At 46.8% G+C, this 23,603-nt stretch overlaps 1 protein-coding gene across 5 annotated transcripts; it reads right to left on the bottom strand.

Moving 5' to 3' along the window:
* Positions 1 to 19: 19 nt before the first annotated feature.
* On the bottom strand, positions 20 to 21,797 carry tp53bp1 (tumor protein p53 binding protein, 1). 5 transcript variants are annotated; one of them, XM_005937937.3, is made up of 29 exons: positions 21,357 to 21,797; positions 19,171 to 19,387; positions 18,473 to 18,551; positions 18,303 to 18,387; positions 18,155 to 18,222; positions 17,953 to 18,057; positions 16,573 to 16,627; positions 16,318 to 16,487; positions 15,157 to 15,283; positions 14,978 to 15,072; positions 14,708 to 14,895; positions 11,908 to 12,970; positions 11,620 to 11,736; positions 11,349 to 11,540; positions 11,207 to 11,273; positions 9,747 to 9,839; positions 8,591 to 8,849; positions 8,422 to 8,490; positions 8,180 to 8,332; positions 7,534 to 7,754; positions 7,069 to 7,239; positions 6,121 to 6,506; positions 5,751 to 5,942; positions 4,231 to 4,410; positions 3,288 to 3,476; positions 1,960 to 2,054; positions 1,551 to 1,747; positions 445 to 581; positions 20 to 353 (listed from the first exon to the last, which is right to left on the bottom strand). In XM_005937937.3, exons 2-29 carry the CDS (start codon positions 19,348 to 19,350, stop codon positions 154 to 156), a joined length of 5,133 nt encoding a protein of 1,710 aa, XP_005937999.1. In that variant the 5' UTR covers positions 19,351 to 19,387; positions 21,357 to 21,797; the 3' UTR covers positions 20 to 153. The 5 variants fall into 5 exon arrangements, with proteins under 5 accessions (XP_005937999.1, XP_014194114.1, XP_014194113.1 ...); XM_014338628.2 differs by lacking the exon at positions 21,357 to 21,797 and having other exon boundaries at positions 9,747 to 9,836; positions 19,171 to 21,339; XM_014338627.2 differs by lacking the exon at positions 21,357 to 21,797 and having other exon boundaries at positions 16,573 to 16,624; positions 19,171 to 21,339.
* Positions 21,798 to 23,603: the final 1,806 nt, after the last annotated feature.

Below are 23,603 nucleotides of genomic sequence, written 5' to 3'. Positions count from 1 at the left end.
GAAAATAAACATCAATGCATTAAAATGAAACAAGGGTCACAATTTATTATCTCATAAAAACGGACAGGATCAAGTTATATACAGCAGAAGCATGCAACAGAACTAACGCTCAACATTTAGCTTGGTCAAAGGCATTTTGCACGTGGGGTCAGATTATGAGGACGACGAGGACGAGGAATAGTCGTGGCAAAACTGAGGCTTGCAATCGAAAGCCAGGCGCTCCCCGCAGATGAGACTCTGGATGAGCCACTCCGGAGACACCAGCGGGATTTCCTGTGATGTTGCGCTTTTCTCGAGCAGCGGCGGACAGGCATGGTCTGTCACCACGAGGTCATACTTGCCAGCAGGAATGTCTAAGGATGGAGCGGGAAAGTGAACGCATTAGTTTCAGCACAGCAGCGAGACAGGGTGCATTGTTTGGACATCACTGTGTGGATCCTGTACCAGAGTCGTCTTTGTCTGCTTGGAACTGCCGGACGGAGGAGCCTCCACCCATGGTAATCAGCTGGGCCCAGAGTTCCACCGGCTTCTCAAACACCAGAAGAGCCCGCAGGCCTTTGAAGGGGCTGCAGCGAGGATGCCTGAGAGACAAACAGAAAAGATCAGAAAGAACAAAGGCTCTGTGACTTATAAACAAGAACACTTTGGTTTATTCCACATGGAAATATCTTAAAGTACCATCATAAAACAATGTCACAGCAGATGACATCACAGCAGATGACATCACTGAATCAGCTGGGATTCTTACACCTCTGACCTCGTGAGGACGAGGAACAGTAGGAGAAACCAGAATTTTATCAGCACGTTTTCACACTGGTTTCCATTCTGAAGTAACATCCAGCTGTTACATTGTAGCAGACGAGACTTTTCCCCCCTAATGTGCTGAAATCTGCCACTTTACTGCTCACAAGGAAAGACGTTTATTAGAAGAGCAGAGATCAGCCATGTGATCCGTTTCATTTATTATACAAACAGGTCAAATGACGAGGTGGGTGGAGCTTGATTTTGCCTTTGAGTGTCAATTCCAATAAAGATTTTTCAAAAGAAGATGGTCATTTGACTTCTACACTGGTGTTAATTTGGACCAAGTCTGAATCCAAACTGCACTGCTGGCTTCATCAGTAAACTTACAGCATTTGGTGCCCACACGTGTTGTTTGGGGTGGATGTAGCTCAGGCGGGAGAGCAGGTCATCTACTGATCAGAAGGTTGGTGGTTCGATTCCTGGCTTCCCCTAGTCTGAATGCCAAATATCCTTGGGCACGATACTAACCCCAAATTGCTCTCTGATGCATGTGTGAATGTTAGAAAGCACTTAGAAAATGTGTGTGAATGGGTGAATGCACAAGTTGTGTAAAGTGCTCAGAAGAGTAGAAAAAGCGCTGTATAAGAACCAGTCCATTTACCATTTGGTTGTTTGTTGACTTTCATGTTCCCCCAATAAAAACAAATCTTGATGTGATGTGCAGCAGATGTGCTACATTTCATATGGAACCTTTTATTTTTGCACCGTACTGATAAATAAATCCCAAACAGAAAGCAGCCTCTCACCACTCCACTATGGCATCGTCCAGCCCCACGCCGGCAGGCAGCAGGTAGTTCCTGTAGTTGAGCAGTTTGTTTTCTTTGCAGCAGTCTCTCACCCATATGTGCGACACACACGGCACGCCGCTGGCTAAACACAGCAGGTACTTCCTGGTACGGCAGTGCTGGTCCGCGATGAGCAGGCTCTGGTAAGCTGCCTTACACTGAAAAGGGAATCAAACACACACTCATTTACTGCACTGCATCAGACTTTAGGTGATGTTCGTAACCACGGAGAAGACCACGTGCACATGACCAGCCACTGATAGTGCTTTGGTGAATACAGCCTGGAGCTGGACAGATTTATGGCACAGATATGTGTAACATAAACATATCTGTGCGATCACAGGCACATGCTAGTGTTTTCATTACTTACCTGTTCTTCATTGAAGTTTGGTAGGATGAAGCCTCCGCCCGCCTGCAGCTGGGTTTCTGTGTATGACTTGTTATACGGACCCGTCTGCACATAATCTGAAGAGAAAAGCATGAAAGGAGGCAGGAAGAGTGTCAACAATTGTAATTAGGGCTGGGTCCAGTGTGTAGTTAGCCAGCTGCACATACTCTCATGTTTCCAGTGGTGAATGTTCATATTAAACAAAGCCAGTTTCACATAATGAAATAAGTCTGTGCAAAACGCTCGGGATGCTCTGAACACCCACTTTCAGAGTGTTTTTCTCAGAGTGGATAATTATGTTCCCCTCATCTGTCTGTGAGGCAGCTAAGCAGAAGAAAGCTGCCTGGAGCTGCAGCTGAAACAGACGGTTTCAGACAGAGGATGAACTGAGGAGCTGCACCGAGGTCAGCATAGGACGAGGATTACTTTCAGCTGTGAACCATGTAAACCACAATCAGCCCCCTTTAATATCCCGAGATGCACCTGGCTGCACATTATATGCATTTTGTCATTGTTAGTTCATTGTAGCTTATTCGTGGTTGTTTTGATGTTCCAATACTTTTTGGAAATACACAAAAACATTACTTTGAGTGTTTGGTGTGTTAGCTACCACGAACATTTCTGCAAACCGTGGAGAAAACCGTTTGTGCAGGTCATCACATTTTTTCTGATAATGTGGAGTCCTGTTCAGTTCGACAGTATTTATATTGCACCAAACAATGACAACAGTCGCCTCAATTTTCTTTATATTGTAAGATAAAGACCCCACAAAACTAGAGACAAAACCCAAACTATCAGACACTTGGCAACAGTGGGAAGGAAGAACCCTCCGCCAGCACCATGACCATTTGGGGGTGAGGGGCACCAGCACCACATAGTGGGAAAGAGGTAATTATGGCCCAGAAATCAGCACCACAAAATGATGGGCTAAACTAGACCCAGTGGTGCTACTGGAAGAAGTTTTACTCGCTGTAGTTGAAACTGTGATTCTCCCACAGTGGGAACGAGCCCGATAAGCAAGTTTATGCACCAAATGCTTCTCAAACATGTGGAAACATATAGTGTTATTAAATGCACGATCACTGGGGAAAAGCAGTAAGAGTGAGTGTTCATGTTCATCTGTCCAGGCACATGTATGTGATGATATCACTGCTTCATCAGTGAGCAACACTGCCGCCCTGTCGACAGCTACGTTTGGGCTTCCAGACAAATCTTTATGCAACATTAGTGTTTATGTGACATAACTGAAGGCTCAACTCTGGGCTTTGTCAAAATCAAATCTGGAGGTACTGAAGCAGAATCTGTCTCACCCTCCTCATCCTCGCTCGTGAGCTTGTTGGTCAGGCGGTCGGTCTCAGACGACGCGGTCAGCATGAAAGCGAAGCCCATAAAGAGGGACGTGTTCTGGGGCAGCGGACCGTGAGAGTCTTCCACGTCCCCAGACTGACCCGGGACATCGGTGCCACTGCCCGAGGTATTGCACACACCGACCCGCTGAGCTGAGGACGCAAACACACGCAGGACTTAGAGGTTAAAGACGGGGAACAGTGCTGCACTTTCTTTAAAGGACGAGTTCACCCAAAGCCACAATAAAGCAGTTTCTCACTTATTTTAACCATGGAGATAGTTTCTGATGTATTGTTGTGACGTGTGGAAGAGTTCCTGCCCAGAGAATAAAGCAGGAGTGTAACAGCAGCATCACTCCTGACAGCACGGGAAATAACACACCCACGGTGGGCGCACAGAGCTCAGAGAAACTGTTTCTGTGATGTGGCTGAACTCGCCTTCCCAACGTCAAACAGAACAGCTGTGCTCACATAATGCACCCGTGAAATCCACTTCCCTTCCCCTCCACCCGTGAAGAACACCACGCTAAAACTGCGAGTGGATTATTCATTACCGGGTCGGTCTCAGCAGCAGAGGACGCACACAGGCCGCAGACACAGGTCTTCATTATGCTCAGTACAAAAATGGCATATTACTGATTTCACATGAACAACAACCTGAATCAAGTCTGCATCAGGACGAATAAAACAGTTTATAACACACAATCATTAAAAGTCATCTTAAAACTGTTAAAAATCAGCTGCTAATCATCAACAGTCCATTAAAACCAGTTTGCATCGCGTTTAAAATCACAACTTTAAAATTCAAAGTTAACTGCAATACCATAAATATATGACATTAACCCCAACAAAACACACACACACACACACACACACAGCCATGGTCACGGCGAGTCGGTCTTCGTACCAGCTCTGGCCCCCGCCCCCCTGCGCCCTCTCTTGGCCGGCCCCTGGTTGTCCTCTGAGGCAATCAGCTTCCTCTTGCTGGAGGTTCCCGGGGAGCGAGGGCTGTTGGAGGAGCTGCGGTTGGGAGTGTTCTGACCTCCAGGGGTTCCTCTGCGTCTCCTCTTCCCCTCAACCAAGTTATCTGAGGACAATAATAAATATCAGCAAACTGAAGGGAACACTCAGCTTGACACAGTAGCATATATTAGGTTTAAACACTGGTCTCACTATAGGTCTCAGTGTATCTGAAGAGCTGGACGACGTCTGTCTGCTGATGATGCTTTGGACACTAATATGAGCTGTAGGATGACACAGGTAGTCTTTACTCTCGGGAGCAATAACACAGGAGGAGTCTGGCGCAGGAACAGAGCTTCTGTATTAGACGGCCACGCCTGCTTCCAGAGCAAATCTTTGTACGTCATCTGTCTCCTGAACAATTAACCCTGATCTCATCATAACTTACACAGCCAGCATAATCTTAATCGTCATGTTTTGAATGGTGAACCCAAGCCTTAAATGACAGAGGGCGGAGCAAAGGGCAAACACACGTGTCTGATCAGAGGATGGTGGTTTTGTTTGTTGCTGTGGGTTTTATTAAATACAGCTGCTGCAGAAAACGATCACTGTTAGGAAGGTTCAGTGTGCCGAGGAAACGCTGCTCTGGTCTCATTTTTCAGTGCAGCTGTATCAGCGGGCACGAATGAAAGGCGCCATCGAGCACTCCTGATGGCGTTCTGTACGTTCTACCATTATATTAAACCAGGGCTCTCAAAGGTGCCTTTAAGCTGAGTTCAGGATGATGCGTGAACACTCCAAACAGGCTCACAGCCCCCTGAAGCAAACCAAGCTCTTCCTAGTGAATTCTTTAGACAGAGTGCTACATGTATGCAGGACTTCTTCCCAGCTCTCTGAGCCTGCCGTCTACATACTACTGCATTTGCCTGCTGGGACAAACACACAGACTTCCTGTAGTTGCTGCCTCTAAGCATTAAAATAAGTGAGGAACCTCTAAGGCTGCATATCTGAGTAAAAAACTAAGAATGGGACCTCGTCCTTTTATAATGACCCTGTGCTGACCAGACTGTCATCACAGAGGAACGCACGGGCCAGAAGACAGAAGAAGATGCTAACACTGGCTCCACACCATACTGTGTACTGTAACAAACACACTATAACATGCATGTTATTGGTTCCTTCTGTCTCCATCATCGATAAGAATGATTGGCTTTGAAAAGCTCTAAAAACAGTGAGAGCTGCGATCAGAGGAACAGACGCATCAGTCGAGAAGAGGATCAGAAGGAACCTGGTTAAACTCAGGCTGAACTTTCTATTGGTCTGTTTCAAAGAGTTTGACCTGTTTAAGGAGGACTGTAGGTGAAAATAAAATCCGTCTTGTCGAGGTTTAAAACAGTTAAGCACAGTCACGGGCAGAGGCGGTACCACAGCCGTGTGGGTCCATCCTCAGCTCTGCGGCTGCCTCACCCAGACTGATGTCGGAGGCCTTGGCCAGGGGAGTGGTGGGCTCGTAGGGCCCGAGGCTGTGCTGCTCCCTCAGCTTGTTTCCCTGCTCCAGCGACAGGATGACCGATGTCCTGTTGTACCACTGCCTCCGACCCTCCTTCTCCACGCTGTAAAACAGCTCCTGGCCCTCTGTTTTATGGCCCTTAACGACACCTGCACAAACACAAGAACCATCGGTCCTGCATGTTTTAGTCTTTCATGCAACGACCACAGAAACAGTCAGAGCTGATGTCACTGTTAAATCTCCTCAGTCTAAACCAGGTCGAAGGAAAGGACAAAAAACAAAATCACCACAGCGATCTTACTAAACTACGCGCGGTCACTTCCTCACCTATACTGAAGTACTCGTCTTCCAGCAGAGCAGTGACCTCCGTCTCCAGTGGGATGGGATCACACAGCAGGATATCCTTCCCGGCAACCTCACACTCGTAGCCATCGTCAAACCGCAAGCGGAATCTCCCCTCGCCGGCGTCTTTGATGATGCGACCAGAGTAGAAGTAACCATTGGATGACCACTTAGCCACCACCCGCAGGCCGATGAAGCTGCTCCCGGCTGAGCTCGCCGCCTCTGGCGAAGACCTGAGGGAGTCCGAGTGGCTGGGAAGCTCGGGGTCCGTGGGGCTGACGGGGAGCACGCGGCTGTACGGCTCATCTTCTGAGGACGACTGTGGCTGGCCCTGAGCCGTCAGTCTCTGCAGCGAGCCACCGCCTCCTCCCCTTTGAGAGAGAACAGTCTCGTATAAAAGGCCTGTGTTGTCCCTATCCAAGCAGAGATGGAAGACATTCCACAGATTCATGGAATTTTAATGGAATCAGTGAATATCCTTTAGCTTTAACAGTACGCACAGTGCTGTTTTGGACCTGCTATGTCAAAATAATCCTTATTTGTTGAAACAAACCACGAGTATCTTTAAAGCAGCTTTTATCCAGCTGGAGGTTAGCAGACAAACTAGCTTTCTGTCCCGTACCTCAACTAAAGCTTACAGTCTAATCTGCTGCTGTCTGTGTGGCATGGGAGCACTTCAAGAGCATCAGCTACAAACTCTGCAAATGTGATAACACGCAGCACCCCATCTAGCCCCAGATTAACTACGCAGGGTAAATCTGCACGAGGCAGGTTCACGGCGATGCAAGCCGTGGACCTGAATAAGGTTTGAGTGAGAAGAAAATGAGTAAGAAAAGGAAAAAGTGTTATTAAGGTCGTGCAGCTGGCGAGGGCTCAGAGTGTTTCCTGTCCATGGTTTCTGTAAGTGCAGAGCGAGCCTCAGAGAGGACTCACCTGGACAGGGAGGAGCGGGACGGGGGTCGGCCCCTTCTAGCCCTTCCTCTGGGGGTCAGCGGGACGAAGGCCCGGGACCCCAGCGTGCTGTAGCCTCTGTTCAGTGTGACCACTGACCCTGCCCTGTGACCCCTGTGACCCCTCTGTTGATGCCCACCTCCCCTCCTTGGACTGCAGACACACAGAGGGGACGAATGGAGCCGGTCAGGTTGCACAGGCACCGATCTGGGGACACTTTGAAAAGTCACCTCACTGACAAGTGAGAGCTGTGCAGCGACCCCAGATCTACACCTGTGACAACACGGACCTGTCGCAGGCAGGGATCAGTGAATCACTGAGAAATCAGGGTGTTAGAGTCACAGCAGGTGAAGAAGTGACACAGCATGCAACTAGTGCAGAGAGAAAGAGCAGGAAGGTTGAGGAGAAACGGTAAGAACTTTGGGACGGTGGAGGATGAGGAGTTACCTCGTGGATTTGAACCCTCTGCTCGCTGGAATGATGAAGTCTGGTCTGGTGAGGCCCATACTGCTGCTGGTTCCCCCGGAACTGTGCTGCAGGCTGGACGCTTTGGACGAAAGCGAGCTGATGTCCCCCAGATCACCAGAGGTCACAGAACTGCTGCCTGTGCGGCACGGAGAGATGTCGCTGTCCAAGACCTGACAGTCCACCACGGGCTCCTCGCTCTCCTGGACACGTCGGGCAGTGACACGAACACGTTAAACAGCCAAAGTCCATAAATACATTTTCCTTTAAAAACAAAGAGGCCTGATAGTGAAAGAACCACGGATGTCTGCACAGGATTGCATGGCAGTCAATGCTTTCCTTCTCGTTCTGGAGGCTGCAGCTCGTGCTCATGCACACTCAGACCCATGTGATTTTTTAAGAAATGAATATTCAGCAGAAATTAAACGAACACTGTGTTTGGACAAATGATGCAGATTTTAAATCACGGTGATGTTTCTTGATAAAACCACATAACTGTGATTTGCACAGCAGTGCTGCTCTCTGAACTGTGCAGAGGAGGATTGCATGAACTTACAGCCCTGACATGTTCTGACAGACAGCAAATACAAAAACACAGGCTCCAGGAATCAGACCCAGAGACAGTTACCTCGGTGACTTTGCGATCCACCTCTTTGCCGTCCTCATAATACACGTCGGTAATGATCCGAGTGACGGTGGTCCGCACTTCCTGGATGGTGCGCACGTGTCTGCGGTGAGAGGGAACGGCGGTTCTTCTAAAGGACGGGGACTCGGGTTCACCCTTTCAATACAAAAGAAATTGAAGAATGACAAATGAACGATAGAAACGCGTGGTTGATCTCTTCGTCCAAAGAGACTCAGTGTGCGTACCCGGCCAGCTGGGGAGCGAAACCCCGCTGCATCGAAGCCGGTCTGCTGGGAGACTGTCCGCTGGCATGTCTGAGCACACAGGACAGACTGATTAATATCACAATAACATCAAATATGATGGAGACCACATTTTTATTCAACTCTGCATCACTGATCCTGAGTCGCATACCTTGCTGGGCGGTGTGGAGGTGATGGTGTTCTCAGAGGCCGGCTGGGAAACCACCTTCTGCCTGACTGTTGTGCTGCTCGGGGAGGTCGGCTCTTGAGCATCAGGCAGTCCTCTGCTGTCCTCAGGCGGCTCAGCGGGGGCGAGCGCATCCCGCAGGTCCTGCTGCGGCGCGGTCGATACATCCTGGCTGTTCGGCAGACTGTTGCATTTCGATACGGACGCCTGAGAGCTCCTCTGTGGTGAGGCGAACAGTTCCCCCCTGGAAAAGACGGTACATAACTATGGAGCATCTTACCAGTGATCAAATTACAGGTCAGCAATCCCAACGAGAACCTTTCTACTTTTAAACATTCATGTTTAGCTTTTCTAGTGGTTAGTTAGTCCAGCAACAACCACAAAATACTTCTGTTCACTGCTTTTCACAGATTTGCTGAAAACCTGTTTGTACCAAAGGCTCCAAAAGCAGTGTCACACACCAAATCGTTACCTTTACTTTCCAAAGGTAAACACATGGCATGGACGCGTCTTTTCTTAATCAGTCGACTGATAACGAGTCAGAGCAGCCCTAATGTTTCCACAAAGGATCACAGCAGTGTGGCTGTTCCACTACGTTTGCAGAGAACATTCAGCACAATGACCCAACTTTGTCACACCTTACCACTCTCCATGTCCTGAGAGAATACGCACCAAGTAGAAAAAATAACCACCCAATCTCCTCTGGAAACAAAGTAGGTCTCACTGTCACATGCACACGCAGGCTCACAGCACGAAGCCTATTTCTGTCCTAACACACACTACATCAGGGGACAAATCCCAGGGTCAGACAGACATGTGAAGGACGATTTATAAAGTGGGAACAGATAGTGTCAGGATGACACAGGACAGCCAGTGTGGTGAATGCTGTCATGTGCATGTGCTAACATTAACACTGGGCAAATCACAGGCTCAAAATGCTAACAAAAGTGGGACAACACTGCTGTGAGCGTGTGGCAGGCTTTTCCCTGCGGACCTTCATGCCTGCAGTGCAAAGTCACAACATTTATCCAGACATATGAACCTGTAATGGCATTCCTTATTGACAAGCACAGTGAAAGGCTTAAACAGTGTCAATCTTTATGCATTTATCTGCCTCTGTGAAACTATGATGTGAGCTTACCTGACCAGTGTAGTGTTTTCTCCAGGCTGGCTGTCCTCCTCCACCTCCTGCTGTCGGTGCACCTGCCTGACCCGAGTGAACACCGACGGGCTGCTGGAACGTCAACAATGGAACAACAAACCTTTAAAGTTTTATCCTCACGCGCCGTAGCTCAAAGAAAACGATTTCTTTAACATAGTAAGCAAACCAACATGCCTGATATCCAGTCACTGCACTGCACACTACCTGCATGCTTACAGTCTAGCAAATGAGTATGTACAGTACATGCACTTAAATCTACCCATGCATATATCCATTACACCAGGGGTGTCGAACTCCAGGCTGGAGGGTCAGTGTCCAGCAGGTTTTAGATCTCACCCTGGGTCAACACACCTGAACCCGATGAGTTCAGTACCAGGCCTCTGGAGAGCATCAAGACATGTTGAGGAGGTCATTTAGCCATTTAAATCAGCTGTGTTGGATCAAGGACACATCTACGACCTGCAGGGCCCTCGAGGCCTGGAGTTCAACACCTGTGCCTCACACTGACGGACTTTAGCCAACCTTAAGAAAACCTCATTAATGTTACTTTTGCATCCCAGCTTTAAGGAAAGTGAGCTTCAGCAGCCCCACTAGTTCAGAGACTCATCACTCATGAAGAAAGCAAGACAACGACGGAACGGAGGCTGGTCGGAACCAGGCTGTTGGAGCTGAACGCTCCTCACCCGTTTCCTAGCCAACCTCGAATAAACAGCCTTTTATTCTGAGAATACATACAGCACCGCATTGTAAAAAAAATCCTAATGTGCTCGAGTAAGAAGTGTTGATTGAACACGTGGTGTGATTGTCTGAGGTAATTGTGTGTGCGTGGTGTGTTTGTGTGTGTGTGTGTGTGTGTGTGTGTGTGTGTGTGTGCGTGTGTGTGAGTCTGTGCTCTGTGCCAACGGCCACAATGTGCCGAATATATGCTTACAACTGTGTAACCACATTTCCTGGTTATCTAAAGGTCATCTCCCCACACCCATATACGGCTTAACTCTAATGGTTCACCATATGCAAGCATAGGCGAGCCCCTAAATGACCGGGGGTGGACATCCCTCAGAAGATAAGGAAACCAGAATGTCACGTGGAATGTGCCTGCAGTTAAACAGCTAATTACCTCCCACAGCATCACAGATGTGTCGGGGAGGAGCAGAAGAATATCCAACCATGCAGTTTAAGGCACGGTTTCCAAATTTAAGTACAACAATGGCAACATTTAACAATTTGAATCCAACATAAAGTTTTGGTGCATACTTTTAACAAAGTACTAAGTTAAAAATGTTATTTAGAGTTCAATCAATACGACGTGAGCACCTCAAAACCTCAAACGACACTGGGAGATGACACAGAGACAGCATGCACAAGTGGATTAGACTGAAATGAGAAGAAGACGAAAAATAAAAGAATTTAATTAACGTGCTGAGAGAGCGCCAACTTACCTGGTTACAGCCTGGGAAACGGTCGTAACCTTGGTGACAGATCCATCCTCTTCTGGTGGCGTCGGCTCTGGGGAAAGAAATGCATCGCTGAGCGTGCGGCAGCGAGACACTTTTTCACAAACAGCGTGGAAGGAGTTCTTACTCTGCAGGCTGAAACGCTCCGAGCTGCCCTCCTCAACGGGCGTCACCAGCTTCATCCTCAAGCTCAGCTTCCCGTCACCTTTGTCAGCTGCGTCACCGCCACTTCCACCCAAAACGATATCGCTGCTGGCCATCACCACGTCTGCAGAGACGTCACCCACTGCATCCGACTTTTCAGAAAAAGAGCTGATCTCTGGAGGAGGGAAAAAATAATATTACTAGGACCGTGTTATGTTCTTTGGCTTTTGGTGAACCGGTGTGATGCCACTCACCGATGGGAGTGCTGTGTCTCAGCGTCTGCTTCAGCTGGTTGATCAGCGGTGGCGTGGCGCCGACAACAGGTCCAATCAAGTCTCCTTCTTTAGGAAGGGTGAAGTGGAATGAAATGTCTGTAGCAGAAACACATGAGTGGAATCAGGTTAAAGACAAAGATAAAGTAATTCAACCTTTAAAACAGGCCTTTCAGTTCTTTCTAACAGACACTACTGGGTTTTGGGTTTTTACTCTTTGGACACGACTCTCTGCTTACTCTGCAGAAAACACATCTTCAGAACGCTCACCTCCCGAGCTGTCGCTCAAGCTCTTTTCTTTGAGGGCCTCTGGTTCACAGCCCGCCCTCTCCGTCTGGGACAGCCTATCGGGAGCCGAGTGCGCCTCTTTCTCCTGAGTCTGGGATTCATGGCCATTGGTAGAGACTGACACTTGGCCTGTGATTGGTTGAGAACTGTGAGTCTTTGATTGTGACGCCACCTCTTTCTCACTGTCTGTTACACAGAGGATGCTGTCCTCTGCCTTGTCCTCAATCTCCTCGTCCATGGGTTCAGGAGACAACAGCTGGCTCTGGGAGAGAACCAGACCCATTCCCGAGGTACCCTCGGCGTTCTCCACCTCCATCGCCACCTCCTGATCCTCCTCTTCACCTCGTTCGTGCATTGAGTTTTTGTCTGTTTGGCTGTTGCACCCCACCTCAGGCTGCGGCGACGACGATTCCACAAAGGGACTTTTTACAGTTCCTCCTGACACATCTGCATCCACAGCAGATGTTTGAGAAATCATAGACTGTGAAGGCAGGCTGCAGGGCGTAGCGTCTGAGGGAGTCTCCTGCACACAGCTTTTACCTGTCAGATCAGCAGAATCAAACTTTGGCTGTGAGCAAGACACCATGTCAGCACAGCCAGCATCTTTGCTGTCAGCCTTCACATCGTTTACATTCACATTTTGTACATTCAGAGAAACTGCTGATTTCTGGGCCAGATCGGTCGCTTCAGTCTCAGCACATTCAACGTGGCGCTTCGGTGATTCAGCAGAGGACAACACTTTGGAGCCGGCGGCGGCTTGTGACTCCGACGGGACGGCTTTACTCTCCTCTCTCTGATCGTGACGCGAAATCACAGAGTCGCTGGTGTCGACGGCAAGCGGCTCCTCCAGTTCCTCTATCTGAGTGGCTTGGCTGTCCTCCTCAGAGGTGAGCTGATGACAGCTGCTGTTCTCTGTGTTCACAGAGAGCTGCAAAGGCAAGGTGAAGGGAGCCGACTCAAGATGCTGAGACTCTGTCTCACAAGGCAACGACGCTGACTTTTCATGCGTCTGTGCATCCTGGCTCTGCGTCGGAACAAATACGTCCTAGAAACACAGAAAATCATCAGAGCTGCAGCTAAACGACACGTTTATTCACACACTGCATTAAGTCTATTTAACTATTCATTTTCTACGCATGCACCAACGCATTCACCAAAGTTTCAAAGTTAGTCTGCATTACTGTGCAAAACTTTTGAGTCACCCTTTATTTTTTTTATATTTTACCAGGAAAACTGGGAAGACATTTATCGACACGCGTGCAAACGTAGCACATATGAGGGAAGAAGAGCTTTTGCTTTATTTTACCAACACAGCCTCAGCTCTCTTAGGCATTCCTGCTTTTTCTAAGCAGTCTTCAGTACTACTTCTCCAGGTCTCTTTGGACATTGGCCGGGTTTGTTCTGCTTTCTGTCAAAGTGATCCCACACTGTGGTGAACTGTGGACTGGCAGTGTGCCTGGCTACACTGAAAAACCTGAAGCCACTGTCAGTCAGATGCTTTCCATGTTCATAATTCCACCTGGTTTGGCAAAATCCCTGAAACGCAGCCTCAAACCACGTCAGAGCCTCCACCCTGTTCTACAGGTGGCTGTAGGGTCACTGCACACCCTCGCTACACATTTACATTCATTTGAACCAGAAATTGTGCATTCGTCACTTTCCTGATTTTCAGCCCAGCCTCTGTGTAACTTGGCGTATCTCAGCCTTCCACTGAGACCGTTCCTGACGAGGCTTCACTGATCAGCCGGTGGATCTAACACAGAGTCACACGTGTCTCTTAGGTCCTGCGTCAGGCATCTTAAAACATGACTTTCAGATGTTCATCTGCTGCCGATAGTCTCAGACCTGCTGTCTCTTTTGTCCAGTTTCCTCAGATTATTTTTGGTGCACATCACGCTGGGACATGAAACTTGAAACAGACTGTTATCATTGGTATTCTTCATAGACTCAACAAAAGAAAATGATGGGAACACATTATGTGTTTCTGTGACAGACTTCTAATAACCAAGTGCCAAAAGATACAATAGACAACACTGGCTCACCTGTTAAGTTAGGAGCCTTTTATGCTTGAATTAATCATAGGTTAATGTTATGAACTAAAATGAGTGAAGGGAAGGAAAAAAACAAAAAACAAAACAGCAAATGTCCAAAGAAACCTTTGGACCTTTAGAACGTCTGGAAAACTGTCCAAAGCTACAAGAAGCTGTCTGCTTGAAAGAACAAGATATACAAAACCCAGATGACTCAAGACTTTTGCACAGTTATAAACCAGAGATTCAGCCTTTAAACTGGACGTTGCATGATGTGACTGAGAGGACATACTGCTCATCTGACACAGAAGCAAACTCTACCTGCTGCTCAAACTCTCTTTACGAGGGGCAGCCAATCAGACGAAAGCTGTTTACCACGTCTCCCTTCATTTCTGAGAGTGAAAGGAGGAGCGGCACAAAGACCCGGTGTAACAACCAGCAGCAGTCCTACACTGAAAGTAACGGTTCTCCTCCTCAGAGGAACAACTACAGTCAACATGGTTTTCTTTATAAGGGCACAAACAAAGTTGGTGCTGAAATCAATGAACTCTTCAACCAGCTGGTCAGCTGACCTACAGCCGACCACAACATCATCTGCTGATCATTTTTTATTGATTAGACAGGTCAAACAGTCTTTGTCACTGGGCCTAGCACTCTATCCTCTGACAATTTAATACATCACATATATAATCCATATTTTCTACTGGGAACATTTTAAATAGGCTGATGAAAGTAAAGAGTGAAGGACATACATGAGAGAACTCGGGCTGGGACGGTACAGAGAGAGTTCGCTCTAAAGCAAAACCAGGGGAACTTTGGGATATGGGAGTAGATGCAGATGGTTGTGGCTTGGGGGCGGCCTCGGTTTCCATTGGCTCGTCCTTTTCTCCTGCTCCCCTGTCATCCGGAGGCAGTGACGTATCCATTTGTGAATCAGCACCTGACAATGCAAAGGGACGTTAGCTTTATCCACCAGCTGATTCCATGTCTGAACCCAAACTGAGATAATAAAGCAGATCTACCATTTTCATCCTCTAGTTCGGTTGGTGAGCTGGGAACTATTAAAGGTGTATGGCTAAAGTTGTCTGGGGTGGGGGCGACATAATCAACAGAGCTCCTAGAGGGGAGAGAAAAAAGGACATCAGCTCATTTTTCAGGGATTTATTGTGTGTGAATGATGCAAGAGCAGCACGCCGCTTACTGGGACAGACTCTCCTGCACCAGTGTTCCCTGTCCCGATAGATGCAGCAGCTGTAGGGTGTGGGCGGGTGTGGAGGTGGGGTGACCCTGCTGCTCCGGCTCAGACACTGTACTGTCCACTGCAGCACCTGAAAGCAAAGAAGCAGTTTGAGTAATTTCAGATCATTTTCTGTTTGTACGAGAGAAACAAACCAGGACTGTTACTCACAGTGAAGGAAGCACAAACTGGGCTCCACACCTCTACTTTCAACAACTTCTCATACAGCGAGTTATTTTTTCACAGTTATTCTGATTTAAACACATACACGGGTTTATATGGGCCTGTCTACTAAGCCTCACCCTATGTTAGGACATAGGGTCCTATGTCCTAACATAGGACCCTATGTCCTAACACCAGCGTAGCTGTAAGGGCTTAGAGATCGCTGAAGACGACTAGAGCAAAGGAGGCTTTGCCATTCAGGGGCATGCTCACTGCGCCAACACGTTCCATGTGTTTGTGATTATTTGTGATTTAACAAAAAACAAACAACCACGTCAGGTGAAACCTTGTCCACGATGATTTCCCTGTAAACTCACTTTTACGCTACGTTCAACATCTGCTGGTTAGCTCGTCACTAACTTAACAGCAAAATGTAAGCAGGGCAAATCATTTAGGTACATAACTGAGTTATTGTGTCTCTTCCTCACAGTGAGGAACTTTCAAACACTCGTCCTCCAACAGCCCCTGGGTTACTATGTGTGAGGCAGTCAAAGAGCATACAGACATGTTTGGGTGTGGAAGGCGTGGAGTGAGATGAGAATGAATAAATAAGCAAAATACAACAGGAACTAAGACCCTTTTTTATAGTTAATGATTAAAAAATATTAAACTAAAAAAGACCTGCATTTTTAAATAATTTAAATTACAAGGCTGACACAGTACACCTCTGCCAAAATGTGTTTTTCAGTTATCCACAGCCCACCTGTTACAGAAATGAGACCTGAAAGGTTTGTCCAAATAGCGCTGACTGCCAGACGGCAACCTTCCAAAAAAAACGCCACAACTCACACTTAAGGCCAACATTTCTGATGTGACAGTTTGTCAGTGTGGTCTTAGACAATATGAAGGTGATGGGCTTAAAAAGACAACATGTGTAATCCTTCGAGTGCTACATGAATGTACCTGTCTTGTCAGCATCGAACAGGTCGTCCTGTGAGGACAGGATCTCACAGTCCTGCTGGTCCTGCTCAGCAGAGTCCTGCAGGTTCTGCGAGTGCAGCAGGACCTGGACACTCAGCTGCCTGCCTGACTGACCCAAAGACTCTGATGAGCTGCTGGAGCTCACCTCAGACCTGGAGAAGAAAAGAAATTTCAGTGCAAAGCCAAAACACAAACATCTAATGAATGCAGACTTTGAAAGGTCACATGGAGCTGCACCTCAACGCTTTGCTGTCCTGACTTTCTGAAGTCCTGGAACTGATGTTCTGCTCTGCTGGGAATGAAGAGAACATTGATTATTTTGTTTAACTTCATGGAGTCACTGGGAATGCTCTGATCGGAACAAGTAAAAATGCAATTATACCCAGCACCCCTCATTCTGCATCCAGAGATCAGGAACGCATTTCTGTTGCAACCATAGACTGTATATAAAGGATGGCAGCACACAAGGCAACATCAATCACCATGTTTGTGAATCCTGTGTCCAAGGCTCAACATAAGCATTTTGATCTCTGCTGTGTTGCTTATTTGAAAGCAGAAGTAGGGCTGTTTGCTTCGACCAATAACCATCACAATGTGTTTGTTCAATAACTGCAATTTCCACTATTTATGATTATTTAAAATCAAAATCAAAAAAGGGGTGACCATGGTGAGGAATGTAAGAGTCATCTGGACTTGATGCTGTTGACTGTAAAGCCCTTTTAGCAAGGGCAACCATCAGCTCCTGCTGGCCCAAAGTCTTCACCGTGGGATGCACGATGGTGTCAGGTGGGGTAAGGAGACGCACAGCAGGGGCCGAGGGAGCAATAAACAGCAAACAGCTGATCAACAGCAGAGTGACGTGTCACTGAAACCAGACCAGTTGGGCCACTAATGATCTTTCTACAGGTGCAATCAGTGAAATCTTTCACAACTTTTTCAACACAAGTCTTGTTGACTAACGACTGTGTGTCATCGTAGATACTGCTGAACTAAATCATGTGTGTATTTATGTTGAAGACGTGCAAATCGAATGGTTGTGCTTGATTTACCACAACACAAAAACAAGCATTTAGTAACAAAAAGTGAAAAAAGGACCCATTATCTTGTTTCCACTGGAAGCCAAAATCATGACATCAAAATTTAAACAAAGGCCCAGCGAGATCTAAAGTTGTAAGCTAACACATAAGGTGGCCAGCTTTGTTAGCAAATCACCTGTCCATGTATGAATCACAGTGAAATAGATGCCTGCTAATGAGTGCTATGAAGTGCTAATAAAATAGTATTTCACTCCTCCTTGGAGACACAGCCATCATTATTTTGTCAGATCATTTCATTAAGAGTGCAAAAAACAGCAAACAAACAACAACAGCACAAACACGGTCATGAACCTTAGTTATGCTGGTCGCATTAGCAGCCCAGCAGACAGATGTTAGTTGCAGCTGTTTGAAAAGCACAGCAGCTCTGCCTCCATGTTTTGCCTGTCAGAGGCACGCCACGAATACGAGGTAAACCAGAGCGTCACCGCCCCGACGCAGAGCGACAAGCAGCTGAATGCAATCCTTTATTAATGTGGATAATGACAGTGTAATACAGACACGTGGATAAAAGTCCTTATACCCAATTTGTTACATTTGTCTCCGTCTTCCTCCTGACTGTTCACAGCTTCCCCACACAGATCCTGAGTCTGAGAAAGCTCAAGAAAACCAAACTGAGAAGCTTCCCCTGAAACACAACACAACCCGTAGCAGTTACTTCCAAGCACGACATCAAACAGACCGGCAGATGCTTTTGGAACTTAATGTGTTGGAAAAATGCGTACCTTCAGACTGAATACAGTGTGTAGTAGAATCAGCACCGGAATCCATGTCAGCGTCCTCTGGTACACACCTGAAAAATAAAGTGAAACCTTCCATTGCCATCTGACCCTGACCACAATCAAACTGCAAAAGTGGACAAATCAAACACACTTTTTGTTGTTTGGAGGAGCGCAGATATTTAAAACTTGACTGTCCTCCTGGAACACTGAACTGGAGTTGGCTGCAGCAAGACCGTCTAAGAAAGAAGCAAAAGCGCTGTTTTATCTTCATTCAGGACAAGAAACACTTAACTATCTCCCACTACACTGGAAAACACTTACCAGGCTCAGCCTGGCTGTTGCTCTCTGATTGGCTGCCGGTCTGAGAGCACCTGCTTCCTATTGGTGAAGATATTAATTCCTAGAAGAGGGAAGGTTGTAATGTAAATGACAGAAGTTGTCTTTTTTTATACATTTTCAACTTTTAACGTGCAACATTTGTTTTGGGTTTAAACTAATTTAAAGCTGCACAACAACTACTAACCGACTGTGGTTTACTGTTACAGATGCCTGAGTGTTGTATCTCACATGAACTGTGCTTCAGTGTTTCCCTGGAGGTTTAGTGCTTTAGAGCGTGGAGGAGAGATCGCCTGCCAGCAGGTCTGAACAAAAAGCCAGCACAGGCCTCTGTGTGACGAGTTTACTCTTTACATCTGAGCTGCAGAGTCCTCTCGATAGCTCAGATGTGAGTGTGAGTCAGTTTGCTTGTAACAGATTACTAGCCTCTGCCAGTATGTCCAAAGTGTAGCCTGCATTTTACCCAGTTTTTCAAAGTGAGCCTGACTGATTAATGGGCGGATGGATAGCTGAGGAAATGAACTGGACCGTCTGTGGTCGAGTTGAGTGCAACGTCCGTGAAAAAGCCACTCGTCTTACCATTTTACTCAAGTATAAATCTGGGCTTATTGTTCTTTATCTGCTCAAGTAATCAGTAACTGCATTACAGAGAGGAGAGCTACTGAATGAGATCTTCTCCTTACCAGTACCGGGCTGCGAGCGGTGGGCTGTAGACTGGACAGGCGACGGGCCAGCAGAGCTCGGTAGCTGCTCTCGGGGTCGTCTTCTAAAGCGACACTGTCCGGCTGGGAGTCCTCCACTATCAAACACGGGTTGTCTGGCTGAGGCAGGCTGGAGTCCAGTTCACTTCCACCGGGATCCATGGGGTCAGGCCGAGGGCAGGAGACGGGCTGCTGTTAGCTAGCCGAGCCGTTGTGAAACAACAGAGGTGTCGCCATGTGAGTCCCTACAACCGGCTATCTGAGATAGTCGCTGCTAGCTAAATAAAAGGCTAGCAACTAACGCTCCGCCCAAAAACAAAAGGGTGCCGCTTCCAACGCAACAGCAAGTATGCCCGAGAGGACCTTAACCATGCCCCCAGTGACACAGGGTACATTTACCTGTAAGCCAGCAAGGCCATTACGTTTTGGTTCGCGTGTGTATTTAGCAGCTTCTTTACATTTTCTTTGGAAGGACGAACATGGACACGCCCATATTTCGCTTCCTCGCGGTAAAATTGCTAGAAGTAATTTCATTGGTTCAGCTGCGATAACGACGTCACACGACTGGTTCGACGGTAGCAGGGTGGCTATAATGGATAGCATGTGTGGTACACATTCACTGTATCATTGTATTGATGTTAATATAGCTATAATTACAGTTTCTATGTGTACCGTATGTATTGGATTTTAAGGACTCTACGCAACACGGTGGAGTTTCACAGCCTGTGGTGATAAATCGTATCAAAGACAGAAATATGGGACACCAGGTCCCGCACTGGGATCTCGGAGACCTTCATGGGCCCTTGTGGGGTTTTCAGGAAGAGATATGGGTTCACTTTTTTTTACTGTAATTCCCCTCAAGAGTTTGTGTGCACAGATTATATGTTACCTGACATCCTGGATACAGTATAGTCTGTGTTTTCTGTATTTTGGCAAACAAGGATTTTCAGAAAAGGGGAACCCTGAAACCAAACCTGGGGGCATGGTTCAATAGCCTACACGTGCATCTCGGGCACTGCAGGCCTGGGCAGTAATCGTAAAAGAAACGAGGCCCTGTGATCACATGATGATTCTGGGTGATTAAAACTGCAATGAAGCCCGGGTTTATAAAACACGCTTTGTAATGAGCTTTTAATCTTGTGCTGCGTGCTTGCAGGTTTGAAGATTAATATTAAGTGACTTTGTCATATGACAGCTCCAGTTTCCATGGAGACACCACATTACCAGTAACACCGCAGTCTATGCTAATGTAGATCACGGTTTGGCAGAGGAAGTACAAAGGACCAATAATGCGCTGTAAGAGGCTCCTATGAAGGTGGGGTGCACGGCGACCTTTAAAACCAAACTAAATGATATCCACACCATGTTCAAGAGTCAAGAAGACCCTCCACTGCAGTCATCACAACCATGAAAGGCCAACAGTTAGACATTAGAAGGGTGCTTTGGATATCAGATGATCCTGTGAGTGATTTTATACCGATAGTGATGACAGCACGAGACTAACGAAGCAGGATGAGGTCACTTTAAGCCACTGCGTGCTCCAAGTTCATTCATTTTTACTCCAGCAGGCTGGAATCGTCTCTGCAGACTGGTTTTTGTTCTTATCTTTGTACAGCCTGTTCGCGTTTGATCTCACCCTCTACTCGCAGTGATCTATTCTGCTTAGCTTAAGCCGTGTGTGTGTGTGATGCCAGACAGAAGAGATGGGCCCTGGTCCTCTGATACTACAGGGAAACAGCAGCAGCATGGATTCTGACCGGCATTTCAATATGGAGACATGTGGCTGGCAACAATGCAATAATGAAGCCCAGATTGTGCCAGATAGCTCGCGGTGCTTCTATTCGCGGTAACAAAAGATGAGGAGGTGTGATCTTCACCCCTAGCTGGATGGATGCTGCTGGGCATCAGCTTCCTGCAGCCAACCTTACGACTGACACCGCAAAGTTCAGCGTCACGTCGTCATTTCTGCAGGTCGGCCTGACACCCACATTAAGAAATGCGCAGGCACTGCCCAAAATGTCTAATGTGAGCCACCTCTGCTGGAGCCCGACAGACACACACGCACAGACACGCCGTGGACGCATATAACGCTTCGCCCTGACAGCCCCATCACTATCTGCGCCCGCTTCTTTACCGCAGTGCTAAAAGAAACAAAAAAAGAGCTTTACCTTTCGAGATCAATATGTCTGCTCCTGGGCTTCCCAGTTTCTCTCACCGTCCCGTTGCTTGCAATAATAACGCGTCCAGCATCGCTCAGTTCCTCCTTACCTCTGTTTTGCTGAGAGTCGGGGTGTGGGATATACACGCATGGCACGTAAAGATGCAAGGGCATTTTTTAATGTGGATTTCGCTTGAGTCAAACGCGGCACCGATTAGACTAATTTAGAAAGATAAAAGTATTTTTTACCCTCATAAACCAAAAATAAGCCCAGAATTTAATGTCTCTCAAATTTATGCTCGACTTATTTCTAAAGTCATTTGTTCTCTCGGTGTTGTACTGAACATGTGACAGATACGGGTATTTTTTATGTTTCTCTGTGTATTCATACTGTACAGCCACGAACTTTGGAAGTGTGGCAACAAACAGACGCAAAGAATAACAATAATAATGCAGATGAGTTTTTGTGTGTAGACTGCAGTCACAGCGACAAACATCTGATTTATTAAAGTAAACAGACACGGTGTGTGTGTGTGTGTGTGTGTGTGTGTGTGTGTGTGTGTGTGTGTGTGTGTGTGTGTGTGTGTGTGTGTGTGTGTGTCTGTGTGTGTGTGTATGTCTGTGTGTGCTGAACATATTAAATGGAAAACATAAATAATCCCTGAGGAGCGATGCTCCTAAGTCTGGGAATATGTTGGAAGTGACACAGAAAGAAAATCACTGCCTTATATTCATGTATGTTGAACAGATGAAGTTTGGTTTAGACGGGAATCTACTTCCTAACCAGAAACTCCTCTTATCCGTACACGGCAGCCTTCCACATTACTCACTGATGCAAGTGTCTGTTTGAGAGATGGAAAAGTCTAAAGTAGGGTACAACAATCATCCGTTCATCATATGATTCTCAGCTTTCCTCGCTTAATATGATTCCCAAACAGATTTAGTCTCTCCTGCCCTCCTGTGTGTTTCCGGACTGTGACGAGTGTAATCAGTTTCACAAGCCTGTGCATCCTGTTGTCTGTGAATGTAACTTTCTCACATGTGTTCCCTTTTTCATAAAGTGACTGGTCAAAGTTTGGAAGTCGACAGCTCCTCACAGCTCAGATACATCTCCTGCGGTTTTCTACACATTCAACAGTGTGTGACATGTTTCTGTGATTTGGGGGGTTAGGAATGAGGAACATCTGAGGTACATCACTGAGACAGGAAGCACAGGCTACATTACTGTTAAGATTAGTTAGCAAACTCACAACAACACTGCTTAAAAATGTCTTGTTACTTTCTTGATTTCAAAAACTGATGTTGGACCTTCTGTCTGCAATAAAGCAGAAGTGAGGAGGAGCGGCAGTGCAGCTGAGACATCTCCTTCATCCTGAAGCCTAAGCTGTGTTTTAGTCAGTCCTACAAGTCCTCATACAGGCTGAGAGACGCTGTCTCTGTGCATGTGTAGGACATTTAGTGCTCTTCATCTCTTCATTATACTTTGGACAAAAATGCGCTATACTGTATATAATCATTCGATTTTCACATGTTCACTACTATTTTTATTTTTTTTTTGTATTTATTATTTTCTTCCTTCACTTACATTTGCAGCTTACCGTAAATGGTTTCGTTATGTTAAACAACTGTGGTCCAGATTTGAGCATGAGGTGGGTGTGGCTGTCATGTTGCGTGCTCCTGTGTTTGCCCACGCTGACTGGTTCTCAGTCAAACACAGTGATGTGGATGAAGCTGTAGTCGAATGCTGAGTGGTTGGAGCAGACTGGACAGTGTTCACTGGAAATAAGAGAAGGGATGCTCTCTATGAAAAGCTCTCGGTTTCTCTTCATTCTCTTCAGCTCCTGACTTCGCTCTTCTCGGTGGCTGGCTGATGACCAACAAAAGCACAAGCAAGAGCAGACCACAGAGCGGTTGTATCACATATTTTTGACACTGCCACCATCTGTTAACAGATGCTCTCTGCAGGTAGACAGGCAGCCTGCAGCTGCCCACACACTAACATCACTGAGCCATTCATTTCCCCTTCACAGAGTAGAAAAGCACTCTGAATCAGAGGACTAACTAATGAAACTCAGAGATTAACTTTTACAAACACTAACCTCATTCAAACAATAAATGTATTACAGAAAATAAACAAACACATAATTCAATTAAAATCAGTTAAATTGTGTTCCATGTTATTTATACAGCTCTGAATCACCACAACGGTCACCTCAAGGCATTTCTTGTATTGTAAGGTAAAGCCCCCTGCTGTTGG

Source organism: Haplochromis burtoni, unplaced genomic scaffold (genome assembly GCF_018398535.1).
Source record: "Haplochromis burtoni strain Fernald_Lab_line unplaced genomic scaffold, NCSU_Asbu1 Contig_231, whole genome shotgun sequence".
Taxonomy (NCBI): domain Eukaryota; kingdom Metazoa; phylum Chordata; class Actinopteri; order Cichliformes; family Cichlidae; genus Haplochromis; species Haplochromis burtoni.
Note: the sequence above shows the minus strand (reverse complement) of the source record. Positions and strands in the feature narration are given on the sequence as shown.

Bases quoted from the DNA above. Each gene is read 5' to 3' on its own strand.
- tp53bp1 (XM_005937937.3), bottom strand. From the start codon at position 19,350: ATGGATCCCGGTGGAAGTGAACTGGACTCCAGCCTGCCTCAGCCAGAC. The intron at 14,896-14,977 runs GTAGATCTGCTT...TTGCATTGTCAG, and splicing joins CGAACTAGAGGATGAAAATG to GTGCTGATTCACAAATGGAT. The intron at 2,055-3,287 runs GTGAGACAGATT...TTTTCTCTTCAG, and splicing joins CACGAGCGAGGATGAGGAGG to ATTATGTGCAGACGGGTCCG.